The following is a 15298-nucleotide window of genomic DNA, read 5'->3' on the forward strand; positions in this document are numbered from 1 at the left end:
GAGCCCGCGACGGCGAGGTTTCGCCGCCGGCATCGCGGCGCGCTGTGCGGCGCGACGCGCGAGACGCGAAGACTGGAGATTACACGCGCGACGCGCGCGCGACGAATCTACGACGACGATCGCGGCGACGTCGGCGATGCGATGACTGGTAACTCGACGTCCGACTCGCGACCGGCGACGCCGGCTTCGACCGCCGAATCTCTCGCGGCGGCGGCGGCGCGCGCGGCGGCTTCGTCCGACTCGGCGATTTCCCTCGCGAACGTCTTCGCGCTCTCGTCCTCGCTCACTCGCGCGTCGAAGCGCACGCGCGGAGGCCCTATTTTCGCGAACCACACCTCGTAGCAATTCTTCAACACGCTCCCGGTGTTGTACGGATTCGCTCGCCAACCGTGCGCGTCTCTAAAATTCTCGTACGTCGTCTGATTCGTCGACACTAAATACGCGTGAAAACAACTCAACGCCCCCACGAACACGAACGCCACGAACGCCACGAAGAACACCGCGATCGCCGCCCCAGATTTCTTCATCCCTCGATAGCTCACGCTGTATCCGCACGTCGTCATCGTGAACGCGCACAGCGCCGTCGTCCCGTACGTAAACATCAAAAACGCCCTATAATTTCTCTTCCCGATCGTCGTCCCCGTCCACGGGCAGTGATGATCGAACTTTTCCACGCAATCGTTGCACACGCTGCAGTGATGCGCGCGCGGCGGTTGGAAGTACCCGCACGTGTCGTTCCACCTCGTCGTCGTCGTCCGTCCCGTCGTCGCCACCGTCGTCTCCCTCGTCTTCCCTCGCATCGAGCTCGTCCGCCCATCGCGCGCCAATCGCGGCAGAATTCCGGGATCCGTCAGCGCCGTCTTCGCCAACCATCCCAGGCACCACGCCGGCAGCGCCACGCCGCACGCGAGCGTCCACGCGCCGAGTTTCCGTCGCAACAGCGGTTCGATGACGACCAGAAGATTCACGAGCGACGGCGCCGCGATCAGCGCCGCGGTGCACAGCGCCGCGCGCGGCCGCGGACCGGCGACGCATCGTCCATCGCACGCGAACGTCTCGTTTCCGGGCCAGCGCTCGTGCACGCGAGGCGACGGCGCGGCGATTTCGGAATCCGGCGACCGGGACATCGTTCGCGCGTCGCGCTGTGGCGGCACGGCGCGACGCGCGATGCGCGCCGACGCGCGCGCGGGCGAAGGCGCGAGACTGTTGGCGGCGTTCGCGACGCGCGTCGTCCCGCGATTGGCGCGCGCGCGCGCGCACAAGGGGTCGCACGGCGGGAAGATCGCCGTCGTCGGTGGGAGCGAACTGTACGCGGGCGCGCCGTACTTCGCGAGCGCGGCGGCGATGCGCGCGGGGTGCGATCTGTGTCACGTGTTCACGCACGCGAAATGCGCGCCGGTGATGAAGGGGTACGGGCCGGACCTGATCGTGCACGAGGCGTGGTCGCGGGACGCGCGCGAGGCGACGCGCGGAGCGAAGACGGAGACAGAGACGGAGAACGAACGATCGATCGATCTCGTCGAGGCGTTCGGGAGGTTTAGGATCGATAACGCGGTGATCGGACCGGGATTGGGGCGCGGGGCGGCGCTGGAGGCGGTGGAGGCGCTGAGAGAGGTCGCGGCGGCGTGCGTCGTGGACGCCGACGGGTTGAAGGCGCTGGAACCGACGAGCGCGGACGAGGACGGCGCGGAGGCGGCGCGAGGGAGAAATCCGACGGCGCTGGCGACGCCAAATAAGATGGAACTGTGGCGATTGGTGCGAAAGGCGTCGGGGGCGTTCGAGGGGGGGGTGACGACGATGGATTTGAGCGCGCGCGAGGACAGGGAGAAAATAGCGAGCGCTCTGCGACGGTACGCCGGCTATAATTTCCTCGTCAAGGGCGAAGACGATTACTTATTCATTCAACACTGGGACGTCGCGCCGTCGGTGTGCGACAGCGAGCGCGCGGCGAGCGGCGACGCGTCGATCGTTCGGCTCCGTTTCGACGGCGTCGGCTCGCCGAAACGTTCCGGCGGTCAGGGCGACATTCTCGCCGGCGTCCTCGCGGTTTTTCTCCTCTGGTCCCAGCGCACGGACGCCACGACCGCGAGCAATCGTTTAGACGATTACGTCGCCGCCGTCGGCGCGGCGTGTTTCCTCGTGAAAGCCGCCTCGAGCGCGGCGTATCGCGAGTACGGTCGCGGCGCGCACGCGCAAGACGTCCTCGCGCGCGTCGCCTCGACGTTCATGGCGCATTTAGAACCCGATCTCTCCTAGTTAGCGTTTTGCGATAGTCATCGACGGCCTCCGCCGTCGTCCGCGATCGGTGATTCGTTCGTTTCTTCGTCTCGCCGCCGGCGCCTCGCCGCCGTCCCCAAACCTCGAAGCGCCGCCCGCCATGCCCCCGAAAAAAGTCGTCCAAGAGGAAGTCCTCGGCCCGTGGTCGCTCGGTCGATTCTCGAGCAACCTCAAGGTGCGCTTCGACGCGCTCGATCGCGCGTCGTCGTCGTCGAAAATCGCGTCCCGAGGGTGGATGCGCGTCCCGATGACGATGCGCTTTTCGCGCGCGCGAACGACGCTCGACGACTGACGCGCCGCGCGTTTCGCGCTCTGACGCCCGGCGTAGGTCGGCATCGTCGGTATGCCCAACGTGGGGAAGTCCACGCTGTATAACGCGCTGACGAACTGCGCGATCCCGGCGGAGAACTTTCCATTTTGCACGATCGAGCCGAACAGCACGCGCGTCAACGTGCCGGACGCGAGATTCGATTGGCTCGTCGAGCAAAACAAACCCAAGAGCGTGGTGGCGCCGTATTTAGAGATTGTCGATATCGCGGGGTTGGTGAAAGGGGCGTCCACGGGCGCTGGACTCGGAAACTCGTTTTTGTCGCACATTAAAGCCGTCGACGGCATCGCGCACGTGATGCGATGCTTCGAGGACGCGGATGTCATACACGTCGAGGATCGCGTCGATCCGGTGGATGATATCGAAATCATCACATCTGAGTTGCGGGCGAAGGATTTGGAATTCATGAGCGCGCTGAAGGAAAAAACGGAGAAGGAGGTCACGCGCGCGGCGAACGCGATGGCGGCCAAGGAGCAAAAGCAAGAGTTGGAGACGATTTGTAAGGTCGTCGATTGGCTCGAGAGCGGGAAGGAGGTTCGTCACGGCATGGAGCAGTGGACGTCGAATGATGTGATGTACTTGAACAAGTATCAGTTGTTGACGGCCAAACCGGTGATTTACTTGGTCAACCTGAGCCGTAAAGATTTCGAACGCAAAAAGAATAAATTCTTGGTCAAGATTCACGAGTGGGTGCAGGCGCACGGTGGCGGCACCATAATTCCGTTTTCCGCCGAAGTCGAGAGCGAGCTTCAACACGTCGCGGAAGAGGACAAGGCGCAGTGGTGCAAGGACCGAGGCGTGCAAACGATGCTGCCGAAGATTATCACGACGGCTTTCTCCACCGTGCACTTGATTTACTTCTTCACCGCGGGACCAGACGAGGTCAAGGCTTGGTGCATTCGTAAAGGATACAAAGCGCCGCAAGCCGCGGGCGCGATTCACACCGATTTTGAGCGCGGTTTCATCTGTGCCGAAGTCATGGCGTTTGACGATTTGAAAGAGCTCGGTTCCGAGCAAGCGGTGAAAACTGCGGGCAAGTATCGACAGGAAGGGAAAACGTATACGGTGCAGGACGCCGACGTCATCTTCTTCAAGTTCAACGTCAGCGGTGCGGCGAAAAAGAAATAATCGATCTATACGTACTTGAAATATTACACTACACACCGATGATGCTCTATTGCGCTATCCTACGCGCGGTGGCTAAATTTTTACAACGACGTCTAACGCCGCCTCGTCGAACGGCGAAGAAGGCTGCTCGCGACGCCGACTTCGCCCGCGCTCCCGGCGCTGCTCGAGTCGTCGTCGTACGAAACATTGAGCCCGTAGTCGACGTTCCCTGGAAATGCATCTATGAAGTCTCGTTCTAACTTCATCAACTCCCTCAGCGCTATCTCGATGGAGTTGAATCGTTTTCCCTCGTCGAACGCGACGCAACGGTTGAGCCAGGCCTGCAGGCTCGGCATCATCCACATCGTGCTCGGCACCATGCGACCGGTGGAAATCAACATCACAAGCTGCGCGTCGACGAGCATCTGTCGTTCGTTTTCGTCCGGCACGACGTCTTCGATCACGTGTTTGGCTTGCCCAAACTGCGCGTAATAGAGCAACTCCCACGCCGCCAAACCGATGCCGTACAAATCAGCCAGTCGATACTTATCGGGCGTGATTGACCCTGGCACGATTTTCAATCGCTCGGGGGCGACGTAACACAGCGTCCCGGTGAGTCGCGCGCTGGAATCAAACATCATGTTACCCGCTTTCGCCAAACCGAGGTCTGAAATCTTAATCACGTGGTTGCGGCGGCATCGCCTCGAGAGTTGCGAGCCGCGATAGCCTTGACACTCGCACGCCACGAGAAAGTTATCCATCTTAATATCACGATGCACCAAGTTTGCGGCGTGCACGTGCGCGACGCCTTGAATCATCATCTTGATGGCTTTGAAAATCGTCGCCCCGTCGCGCGGGTACGTGTTTTCTTTCAAGCAATTTCTCAGCGACCCGTGCTGACACAACTCAAACATCATCATCCACGTTCGACTTCGCGGTTCCACGACGGGTCCGAGGTATTCGCACAAATAATCGCTCTTTTTGATCGTTTCCAAGAATCCAATCTCCGCCTTGGTCTTGTACCTGTCGTGCGGTTCCTTGATGGCGACCAAAGTCGTGACGGTGAAATCGTCCGGGTCGCGCACGGACGCCAGGTACACCACGCTATTCGCTCCCCGACCGATGATGTCTATGATCGAGTACCCCGCGATGTTGAGCGACTTGTGTGACGACGTGTCCCGACCGTAAGCACCACCGCCGCTCAGTTTCGAGTGTTGGATGGAATCCGCGTCGTCCAAGTACGAGTTGTCGAGGTCGAGGTCGGAGTGATCCCGCCCGGTTTCGAAATCAAATCTACCGACGGCGTAGACGACGATGAGGACGAGAAAGCCGGCGAAGATGGAGAACGGCACGAGCAAGGTCAACTGTCGACCGTGGATGTACGAGCCGTACGTCCGAGCGACCGACGATGATTCGTCGTCGCGAATCGCCGCGCCCGCGAGATTTTCCGAGACGTCCGCGCACCGCGAGACTTTCAGTGCCTCGACGAGTTCGAAGAACGCGCGATGGTTTCGATCGTCGTCGGATGATTCGGTAACGTTTTCCCCGAAAGCGCAAATCGAATCGACCAAAGCGTCTGGCCAATCGATGTCGTCGAGGGATCGAAAAACCATCGGATTGAACACCGCGGAGAGCTTGTAATCGAGGCCGAGATACAAACCGTTGTGCCCGACCGCGGCGACGACGGCGGGCGCGGCGTTCGCCGCGCACCGCAAGGAATCGTAAAGATCACGCGAGCGTTTCCCCCACGCCCGTCGCGAAGTAAGGGCGCGGTCATCCCACGCAGAGACGACGCCGTGTTGAACGGCGGACGGGAGCCTGCGCCCGACGTAGTCGAGGACGTATTCCGGATACACGTTTTCGCTCGAACCCAAGCGCGCGATCGCCGAGGCGATCGACGATCCCGAGGCGATCGAGCCCAAGCCACAGTTCTCCGCGGTGTGTAACGCCGCCGTGGCGAATATGAACGATTTCAAACGCCCCGAGACGTCGTAATACGGCGACGCGTCCGGCGACGGGTAATCGACGTCCACCGACGCGTCGTAAATCATCGAATACGAAAACGTATCGCCGAGTCTTTCGAGAAGAGACGACGACGATCCGCGCGGCGCATCGTCCATGCCCCCGTCATCCCGCCGCTCCAGGATCAACGTCGCCAAATCGTCGTAAAACGTAATCGGGTGCTCTTTTGACTTCTTCTCCGCGTCGTCGTCTTCGCAACTCGGAATTCCGTCGCAATACTCCCACGCCGCCGTCCCCTCGTCCACGTAACACCACGGTCCGTACCGCAGCGGGTGTCCGCGCCGTCCGTTGCGACAGTAATTACGATCCGCGTCGTCGACGACCGCGTCGTCGACGCGCTCGACCCTCGACCACGCCGCGCACGTCTTCCCGCTCGCCGACGCGTCGCGCGTCCCCGCGTAGTCCGACCCGCGCCCCAACCGCGCGACGATCCCGCCGACGGCGTCGAAGTACGCGCACAGCGGCGTCGGCGGCGGCGCGCCGCGCGCGAGCGCGTCGGCGCACGCCGCGGTGCGCGCGCGAGGCGGGCCGTACCCGGCGCGAGGACGCGCGCACGACGCGCTCGACGCGCTCGACGACGACGCGACGCACGCGACGCACGCGACGAGGGCGACGACGACGCGCGTTCGCCGACGACCGCGCGATCGCGCGCGCGACGGCATCGCCGACGACCGCGCGTCGGCGGGTGTCACGCGCCGACGTCTCCGGCGCGCGCCCCCCCCTCTCCGGTCGGCGAAACCCGTAACAAAAGCGTTTCGACCGCGACCGGGGCGGGGGGGGTAAATTTACGCATCAACGAGTATCTATTCAAGGGTGTGAAACGCCCATGTATGTATAAGCTCGGTTAGCTCAGTTGGTTAGAGCGTGGTGCTAATACATTATACGTAGCATTCGATTCGAGCGCGATTCAGTTCGCGCTTCAGACACGTGGACGTTTGTATTCAGTCTGATGAAGAGAAACGCCAAGGTCATCGGTTCGACCCCGGTACTGAGCATAGCGTCAGTGAACATTGTTCCCACTTTTTTAGCCTATCAATTTTTATCACTTTTTTTATTTCATCTCACTGTATTCATAACCAATTGTCCGTTTCGAGCAGCACTTTTCGCGTTGTCGCGACGCTCGACGTGCGTTCGTCGGGACCGACGAATGACTCCGGTCGGACTATTCATATCGCAATCGAATATCGTTGGCGTAGTAACTTTGTGCTCGCTCTTACAAAGGTGGTGTGGCTAAGAATGTCGGTGGCGGTGGTGGCGACGACACCGCGCGCCGACTTCGGGACAAACGACCGCGGTCGTCAATCGTTTTATCACTCCGCCGTTCAACGAAACGAACGGACGATTAGTACGGCACTTGACCCGCGAGGATTTCCCCGGCCGAGATAATCGTCGCGAACGAACCCGCGGCGAGAACGTCGACGGCGGTGAACCCCGCCGGATCGCGCGAGCCGATGTTCTTCGTGCTCGCTTGTTCCACCATCGCCGTGTGGCTCGACGCGCCGTTGTAGTTCTTCTTCACGCTCGGCATAAGGCCGAAGCGCATCGCGCCCATGATCGCGGCCGTGTTCGCGCACACAATCTAAGATTTCGAACGATTCGTCGTCAGTCAGTCGTCGTCGTCGCCTCGTCGCCCTAGCTCGAATCCTCGTCTTCTCTCGTCCCGCTCGCGCGTCGCTCGCGTCGTCTCGACGCACCATGTTCTCCGTGGACCCGAGCGACCAATCCGCGCGCACGCGCACGTCGCGCTTCGCCGCCTGTCGTCGCGCGATCGCCGCGAAAGTCAGTCCAAAGTCGCAATCATCGTCAAGATACGCGTATCGTATCGCGATCCGATCGTTCGTCGCGTTCGGGCGTCGCGCGCACCTTTGCGACGCGAGACGCGCGCTTGACGGCGGAGACGTCGGCGATGGAGGTCTTGGAGGACACGATTTGCGTGCGTTGCGCGATGGAGGCGTGCATGGCGACGAGTTTTGACGCGCGATTCGTCGCGCGCGCGGGACCGCGGACCGCGCGATGGGCCGTGTGTAATTTTGTGTGTTACTTTACTTACATGTACAGAAACGCGCGCGGCGGCGGTCACGGCGCGGCGTCGCCGGCGACTTTGATCTCGAGTAAGCTCTCCACCGGATTGCGACAGATGGGGCAGACGTTACCCGTGAGCTGCGAGCGCAGTGCATGCGCGCACTCGGCGCACATGCACAGGTGGCGACACGGGAGCACGGTGGTGTCGCGAGGCTCGGTGAGACAGATGACGCACTCCTCGCCGACGTCGGCGGAGCTCAGCCCGACGTTGTCGCAACTCTCGATGCCGTAAATCTCTTGTAACTCGTACGACGAACCGTGGACGTAGATTTTTTGTTTCGTGACGTGGGCGGTCCACTTGCGCGGCGCGCTCGTCTCTCGGCGAAACTCGGCGTACGTCGTTTGACACTGAACCCACGGCTCGGGCTTCGCTAAGCCCCCGATCGGGTTCTCGGGAAGGTCCGCTAACGTCTTTCCATGATTCGCCTCGGCGTCGGACGAAACACACTCCAAACGAATCACCACCGGGTACGTCTTCGCGTCGACGTTCGTCGTCGTCAGCTCGCGTTCGCCGCCGAACGATCGCACGTCCACGTAATCCTCCGCCCCTTGCGTGAACCGCGCGCCGAGTCCGGCTTCCAAATGCGCCACGTTCGTTCCTTTCGGGTTCGTTCGCGCGATCGGGTTCGTCGACGCCGGTTCGAACGCTCCCCCGGGCAACTCCCTCGCCACGTACGCCACCGACACCCGACACGCCTTGTCCGCGTCCACCTTGAACGTGATCCCGAACTTATTCGCCCCCGCCCCGGACGACAACGACGGCGTTCCACCGGATCGTCCGCCCGCGCCGCCGTCGCTCGTCACGCACTCGAGCGTCGATTTGTTCAAGTTGACGTGATTGCGAATCGTCGTCGTCTTGTGCGTCCTCGCCGCGCTCGTCGTCGTCGTCGTCGTCGCGCCGCCGTCGCTCTCGACGATCGCACCGCGGCCGTCATCGTTCGACGCGCGTCGTCCTCCGCGGCGTCCTTCGGCGTCGGACGCGGCGTGCGCGCGCAGATCCGCGCGCGGGTCGAAATCGACGTCAGCGCGCGAAGTCGCGCGACGCGCGCGCGAGGACGACGCGCCCATCGCGGTGCGCGCGCGAGCGCGCGCGAGCGATCGTTCGCGCGCGCGCGGCGGTCGATCGGATTCGCGGTCGCGAGGCGTCGTGTGCGGCGGAACGCGAGCGGCGCGCGAGGCACGCGAGGCGCGCGAGGCGCGCGAGGAACGAGGACGCGAGGAACGCGAGGCGCGCGAGGACGCTCGTCTCTCTCGTTCGCTAATAAATCGCCGGGAACTACTCGTCGTCGCTATCGCTGCCGCTACTTTTCAGTCGACGCCGACCGAGCGAGATCGACGGCGGCGGCGGCGGCTCGCTCCGGCGCCGCCTCCGTGGCCTCGAGAACCTTCTCGAACGCGGCGACGAGTGCCGTCCAATGGCGCTCGTCCTCCATTTCCACGGATGGCGTGTTGACGTGGGCGTGGGCCAACTGCGCGCCGCGAAACTCGCGGGCGACTCTGAGGCAGTTCTTGCGCGAGACGCCGAGATTTGCGCCGAAATACGCCAAGGCTTCGACGACGGCTTTGCGCGTCTTCAGACTCGGGTCTTGGAGCGAATCGCGCGCGCGCAATAACTCGTTGAGACGAGCTTCGAGGAGTCGCCGAAGGTCCGCGTTCCAGACGAACCGCGCGCGGCGCGTTTGTCTCGTTCCTCCGGCGTCGGCGGACGCCGCCGCGCCGTTCGCGTCGCGACCTTCTCTCGTATTCTCGTCGTCGTCGTCGTCGTCGTCGTCGTCGTCCGCATCCATTTCATCGTTCTCTTTGCTGTCGTCATCGTCGTCTTCGCTCGGCGTCGCCAAATCCCAGCGACAGATGAGGCCCGAATCGCACGCCGCGACGACGACGTCGCCGTCGCGATTGATGGCGCACTGACGAACGACCGCGAAGCCGTCGAGCGCGATTTCGGGCGCAACGTTGTTTGACGCGCTACGCCTGACCGGAAACGCCGCCAATCTCGCGGGCGCGCGCGTCAACCCGCCGCGCGCGTCCAAGCGCCACACCAGCACCAAACCTTTAATGTTGCCCAAAGCGAAGGCGTTTCGCGATCCCGAGACGGCGAAGCGTATCCACCACAAATTCGCGTCTTTTTGCTCAAACGCCGACACCGAACGAAATTGGTTCCCTCGCGCGTGCACCACGCCCACGGGTTCGTCTGGCACCCAAAGCTTCACGATGCCGTCCACGCTCTTGCTCAACACCGCGTCGCCCAACCACCCGACACAATCGACGTAATCGTCGTGCACGCTGCTGCTCGAAAACATCGGCGTATCGATGACGATCGTTTTGAAATTCGCGAGTGGTTTCGTCCAAGTCGCCGCCTTCGCCATGGAATCCGCGAGCGGCGGCGTGGCCCAAACCTTGACGCAGTTGTCCATCGCGCCCGTGACGAGCTTCATCTGCCCTTTCGCGTCGATGGCGGGATGAAAATCCACGCTCAACAACTCATTTCTATGGCCTCGAGCCCCGGCTAATATCGCCATCGTCACCCCGGTGTTGACGTGCCACAGACGAACGCTCAAATCCTTGCTCGCCGTCGCCACCACGCTCGGCCGCGACGGGTGCGACACGACGGAATTCACCGTCCCTCCGTGTCCCACCAGATTCACGTGCAGCCGCCCCGTGACGCAATCTACGACGCGCACCACCGCTCCCTCCCCCGCGAGCGCCAGGCACGGCCGCAATTTCCCCTTTCCCGTCGTCGTCGCGTCGGCGCCGCTCTCCCGTCGTCCCACCGAGTCAATCGCGCACCACTCGCACGCGTAAAACGCCTCATTCGCGTCGCGCGTCTCAAACGACGCCACGAGCACGACGTTTCCCGACTTTTCGCACTCCCACACGTCCGCCCGCGTCCCCGCGCACGTGGCGAACGTTCGCTGAAACTTTCCATCGACGCCTTCGATGGCGCAAAATCGCGCGCAGTACACGTGCGCGCGCTCCTGACCGTCCCGTATCGCGCACGTCGGCGCGTACGACGCCCGTTTCGCCTCCCGCGCGCGCGCCATGTCGCGCGCGTCGCGCTCTGACGGTTTTCATTCGCCGCGAGCGCTTCATTCGTCGACGCCGCGATGAGACTCGACGGCGACGCGCTCGACGCGCTCGACGCGCTGGAAAACCTGCTGAACGCGGAGTCCGCAGACGTGGTGAACGACGTCCTGGACGACGCGTGCAAGGCGTGGTGCGACGGCGCGCGCGAAGGCGAAGAAAAACGAACCCAGCGTTTGAGGAAAAATTGTGAAAAAATCAAAGAAAAACTCGAAGTCGAGAGCGACGACGAGGCGCTGCGAACGACGCGGGCGTGCGAGACGGTGGTGAGGATGTCAGTCTGGGCGCTCGGCGCGAGCGGCGGTGAAAACGCGTCGATGGGGTTCGAACGCGCGGTGACGCACGAGAAGCTTCGAGCGCTGCTCGTCGAGCGCGCGCTCGAGCGAAGAGGAAAATGGCGCGAGAAAATCACGAGCGCGCGCGCGATGCCGGTGGAGGTGTTAAAAGATTTCGATTGGTGCGTGCGCGGGACGACGGGCGGCGCGGGCGCGGCGACGGGATCGATCTCGGTCGCGAACGCGCCGACGTGTCGCTTCGCGCTTCGGTTGCGGCGCGGCGGCGCTTCGGCGGCGGCGGCGGCGCGAGACGTGCACTTCAGCGTCGGAATCGATGCGCTGGACGTCATCGCGGATAAGTGCGCGGAGGCGCGCAGGGCGATCGAGACCTTGGCGCCGGGCGCGACGCCCGAATCGTAGCGTTCGTAGCGAGCGTGTATACAGTGTAGAGTAAAATAGGACCCCACGCTTTCACTTTTTTCCACGAAGCGAATCGTCCCGCACCGCGCGACGCGCGACGCGCGCGACGACGCGCGACGCGCGCGAACGGATCGCGATCCTCGCTGCGTCGTAAACCGACGCGCGCGACGAGCGACGACGACCGCGCGCGCAGCGACGACGCGAAACGCAAAAAGTTCAAAAACATAGAATCGCCGCCGCGCTGGGTCGAGGCGATCGGCGAGAAATCAGCGCGCGCTCGCGACATGGCGCGCGAACACTGGAGCTCGGACGCGTGGACGATAGATCCTGGTATATTTGACCTGCGCGCGCTCACGCCGACGCCGCAGACGGATGGAGGAGGGAAAGAGAAACAGAAAGAGGAGCTGACGAAGAGCGGACCGTCAAAGGCGTCGACGACGACGCAGGCGGGAACGAGCTCGCACGGGAAGGCGACGGAGGATGCGCTGCGATTGTGTGAGGTCGATGGGTGCGAAGAGCGAAGGAGCTCGCACCGCGGCGCGGGACTGTGCGATAAACATCGACACGCAGAGTCGTTCGTCGTGCGAGGGGCAAACGGAGGGAAACCGATGCGGTGGTGCTTTTATTGTCATCGCGCGCACGATTTGGGAAAGTTTACCTCGGCGAGTCGGTCGATTTGCTATGAGAAATTCACGCTGAGACAGGGACGGAGGGCGGAGAAGAAGCATCAGGAGGCGCGAAAGGCGGCGTCGGCGTCGGCGGTGCTGGGAGCGTTCGGCGCGCCGGGCACGAACAGTGGCGGGGATAGCGGAGAGACATCGGCGATTGATACTTCGCTGTCGAAGGCTCTTAGTCAGGTGCCGCTCGTGGATGCGATTGTGATGAAGCATCGCTCGCAAGTCGTCCCTCAGGGCTACGACACAAAGTTTTGGGTCGCGCATCCGCGTGAGCTTCAGGAACGCATGGACATGTGGGATCTCGTGCGTCGATTGAACTCCACGGAAGAGCCGGTGGGAATGTACGGGACTATCGTTCCAGGGTGCGTGCGTTTCACCGTTCGCGGTTGGCAAGGCACGGAAGCGACGCTCGCGATGCAACCGTTGGATCGACGCGGCGTGTTCGCCCTCGGCGACGAGCGCTCCGTCTCCGTGAGCGAGATGGCGGCGTTGGACATGAAGCCGAGACGCGTCTTCATCAATAAACGCGGGAGCGTCACGCGAGGCCCTGTCGGTGCGTGCGGAGAGGCGATCATCGACGCCGTCTTCGCGAGCGCTCGAGAAAAGCTGTACGTTCGAACACCGCGAGATCCACGCGTGAACAAAATCCCCGTGCGCTTCTTCTCCGAATACGTCGATCGTGAGGTGTCGTGCGTGGACACAGAGGAGTTTGTTTCAATCTGTCCGTTGTCCGATGCCGGAACGCGTGGCGCAGTGATAGATCACGTGCTGTCGATTCAGTGCGGCGGTTACGGCGCGCCTTACGAGCACGTCGCCGTCATCGAAGACGAAGACATCGCGCGCGAACTCGTCGAGTTAGACGCATCTACGACAGGTATCGAGGCGAGAAAAGCGTTGCGTAGGTTTGCTTTAGATTACGTATGGCTTTCGAGTAGCATCGAGACGGCGATGTTTTACGAGGAAGACGTCAAACGCGCGATGTACATCATCGACTCGGCGCGAAATATTTTCGGCGCATGGGGACGGGCGCCGAGCGCGCTCGCTCGAGTGGAGACGCTGCGAACAGAAATCGTAGAGTTTGGCACGTCGATTTCGGATGAATCACGGTGTCGTCCGAGGGTTACCTCGTTTCTGGAGACGAAGAAAATAAGAGCGCGGCCACCGATTTTTTACGGCGCGACAACTTTGCTGCTCCGCAAAGAAAACTCATCGATATAACATTACTTAGACCTGACTGTAAAGTTGGATATAACATCAGTACTAGTGATCGTTTTCTTCTGCTACTTCTACTGTCTAACTCTATTTAAGAGACGCATCTCCTGCAGCCGCACGAGTTTTGCCGCTTGTCGACCGACGACGCCTCCGCCTGCGGGAGGCCGACCGCCTTCGTCGATCGTGTCTTCCGCCTCCGCACCGTAACGCGCCAGACGAGCGTCGATAATTGCTTCGAATACGTCATTTGTTTCAACTTTTTTGTTCTCCACCTCGACCAAGGCATCTTTGATCTTCTCCACGAGCGCGAAAAATTCGTCTTCGACGCCGTTCGCTCCCGTGATTTCGTAATACTTGCCCGCTTCAAAAAAATCGAGAAGCGATTGCTTTCGCTCTTCTTCTGCGGATTGCAAAGATACTTTCATTGCATCATACACCGCGTGCATCTTCTCTCTCCCGTACACGTCTTCGAAAAGGCTCACGTGCAAGTTTACCGTGACGTTGTCCTCGTTGTGAAACTCGCAAAATCCATACTTGTGCAGCAAGCTCGCGTTACTCTGCTCGCCGAACGTGTTAAACAGCTCCTCCCCAGCCTTAGCTTCAGCCACAGCCTTGATTACCAACGAATCACCGCTATCTCCACCATCACTATCGTCACTATCGTCGTCGTCCTCGACGCCGTAAACCGCCACTGAATTCGTCCCCGTGCGGTGGTTGAACAAATCCGCACACGGCACGAGACACTCCCCATACTCCCCACCTACGTAAAACGCCCTCGATGCCGCGATCGACGCCGCCGCCTTGAAGGTTTCCAGCGTTAGCCCCATCGCATTCGCCGTTTCCTCCCCTAAAGCGTCGCGACACGTCTCAAAATCTTCATCAAACGCCTCGTCGTCCTCGCTCAAGTGCGCCGCGAGCTCCGTCCCGCGCAATTCGTCCCGAAGCTCCGCGTCCCAAAACATCGGCAAACTCCGCTCGCCACGGCGCGGCAATATCGCCCTAAACCCATCCCAAAACCCTTTCGCCTCCCGTGCCGTCTCGTCGTCGCCAAACAACTCGCCGACGGCGACGACGTTGAGCGCCAAGCCGCCGCCCAGCCGCGCGCCTTCCACCGCTTCCCCGTGCGCGCGCGAGTTCTTCCCGCACAGCACGCACGATTTCGGTATTTCAAATAACGTTTCTCCGATCTCGATCGCTCGCTTCGCGAACACGGCGTAGTGTCGACGGTCATCCGCGAACTCGTCGTCGCTCTTCAGACTACGAATTTCCAACGCGTCGTCGTTCGTCACGATTCCCACGTCCTCGCACCACGCGCGGAAGCGTTCGAGGTTTTCATCGATCGCGATCGCGTCGCGCTTACGTTTGCGCGCGTCGTCGCGCATGTCGACGCACCGCGCGACGCGCAGTGCGGCGTTGAAGGCGCTTCCGCGCGGTTTCGCGAACCGAACGCCGTTCGAATTATCAACGAATTCCGCACACGCGCGCGCGCGCACGCGCGATGAGCGCGCGCACGCCCGGGAATCCGCTGTGGGATAAACTCAGGCGTCACGTCAACGCGCCCGGGTCGGCGGAATCGTACAGGTCGCGACAAACGAGCGGACGAAGCGAACGATTTCGCGACGATTACATCGAAGAGGAAGATTATCGACGCTCGGCGTCGTACGCGCGCGGACGAGACGACCAAAGGACGTACGATCGATCGTATTCCTCGCCACGGTCGCGTGGACGGTCGCCGTTGCACGATGATCGAGACGAACGACGATCGGGACGACGGGACGAGTTCGATCGGCGCGCGCGGTCGCCGCTGGGCGAACGGG

The 15298-nt window shown here is 62.0% G+C and overlaps 10 protein-coding genes across 10 annotated transcripts; 4 read left to right on the forward strand and 6 right to left on the reverse strand.

Annotated features, from left to right (window-relative positions):
- Nucleotides 1-107: 107 nt before the first annotated feature.
- OSTLU_28008 (predicted protein) lies at nt 108-1127 on the reverse strand (the record flags this gene model as incomplete). Its single annotated transcript, XM_001421934.1, has 1 exon — nt 108-1127. The coding sequence occupies one exon, from the start codon at nt 1125-1127 to the stop codon at nt 108-110; it is 1020 nt and encodes a 339-aa protein (XP_001421971.1).
- A 40-nt stretch (nt 1128-1167) lies between these two features.
- On the forward strand, nt 1168-2256 carry OSTLU_18471 (predicted protein; the record flags this gene model as incomplete). Its single annotated transcript, XM_001421801.1, has 1 exon — nt 1168-2256. One exon carries the CDS (start codon nt 1168-1170, stop codon nt 2254-2256), a length of 1089 nt encoding a protein of 362 aa, XP_001421838.1.
- Nucleotides 2257-2371: 115 nt separating this feature from the next.
- Nucleotides 2372-3738, forward strand: OSTLU_28010 (predicted protein). Its single transcript, XM_001421802.1, has 2 exons — nt 2372-2452; nt 2606-3738. Exons 1-2 carry the CDS (start codon nt 2378-2380, stop codon nt 3731-3733), a joined length of 1203 nt encoding a protein of 400 aa, XP_001421839.1. The 5' UTR covers nt 2372-2377; the 3' UTR covers nt 3734-3738.
- Nucleotides 3739-3825: 87 nt separating this feature from the next.
- On the reverse strand, nt 3826-6396 carry OSTLU_93844 (predicted protein; the record flags this gene model as incomplete). The annotated part of the gene is made up of 1 exon (XM_001421935.1): nt 3826-6396. The coding sequence occupies one exon, from the start codon at nt 6394-6396 to the stop codon at nt 3826-3828; it is 2571 nt and encodes an 856-aa protein (XP_001421972.1).
- A 680-nt stretch (nt 6397-7076) lies between these two features.
- Nucleotides 7077-7509, reverse strand: psaK (putative psaK, PSI-K, subunit X, photosystem I polypeptide; the record flags this gene model as incomplete). Its single annotated transcript, XM_001421936.1, has 2 exons — nt 7077-7313; nt 7429-7509. Coding segments are annotated over 2 exons (318 nt in total), but the record flags the coding sequence as incomplete, so codon positions are not given.
- A 301-nt stretch (nt 7510-7810) lies between these two features.
- On the reverse strand, nt 7811-8086 carry OSTLU_37681 (predicted protein; the record flags this gene model as incomplete). Its single annotated transcript, XM_001421937.1, has 1 exon — nt 7811-8086. A coding segment is annotated over one exon (276 nt), but the record flags the coding sequence as incomplete, so codon positions are not given.
- Nucleotides 8087-9639: 1553 nt separating this feature from the next.
- On the reverse strand, nt 9640-10857 carry PGE3501 (predicted protein; the record flags this gene model as incomplete). Its single annotated transcript, XM_001421938.1, has 2 exons — nt 9640-10542; nt 10588-10857. Coding segments are annotated over 2 exons (1173 nt in total), but the record flags the coding sequence as incomplete, so codon positions are not given.
- Nucleotides 10858-11214: 357 nt separating this feature from the next.
- OSTLU_18475 (predicted protein) lies at nt 11215-11592 on the forward strand (the record flags this gene model as incomplete). Its single annotated transcript, XM_001421803.1, has 1 exon — nt 11215-11592. The coding sequence occupies one exon, from the start codon at nt 11215-11217 to the stop codon at nt 11590-11592; it is 378 nt and encodes a 125-aa protein (XP_001421840.1).
- Nucleotides 11593-11678: 86 nt separating this feature from the next.
- Nucleotides 11679-13488, forward strand: OSTLU_28016 (predicted protein). The gene has a single exon (XM_001421804.1). It carries the CDS (start codon nt 11877-11879, stop codon nt 13485-13487), a length of 1611 nt encoding a protein of 536 aa, XP_001421841.1. The 5' UTR covers nt 11679-11876; the 3' UTR covers nt 13488.
- A 67-nt stretch (nt 13489-13555) lies between these two features.
- OSTLU_25650 (predicted protein) lies at nt 13556-14863 on the reverse strand (the record flags this gene model as incomplete). The annotated part of the gene is made up of 1 exon (XM_001421939.1): nt 13556-14863. The coding sequence occupies one exon, from the start codon at nt 14861-14863 to the stop codon at nt 13556-13558; it is 1308 nt and encodes a 435-aa protein (XP_001421976.1).
- Nucleotides 14864-15298: the final 435 nt, after the last annotated feature.

Source organism: Ostreococcus lucimarinus, chromosome 16, assembly GCF_000092065.1.
Source record: "Ostreococcus lucimarinus CCE9901 chromosome 16, complete sequence".
Classification (NCBI taxonomy): Eukaryota; Viridiplantae; Chlorophyta; class Mamiellophyceae; order Mamiellales; family Bathycoccaceae; genus Ostreococcus; species Ostreococcus sp. 'lucimarinus'.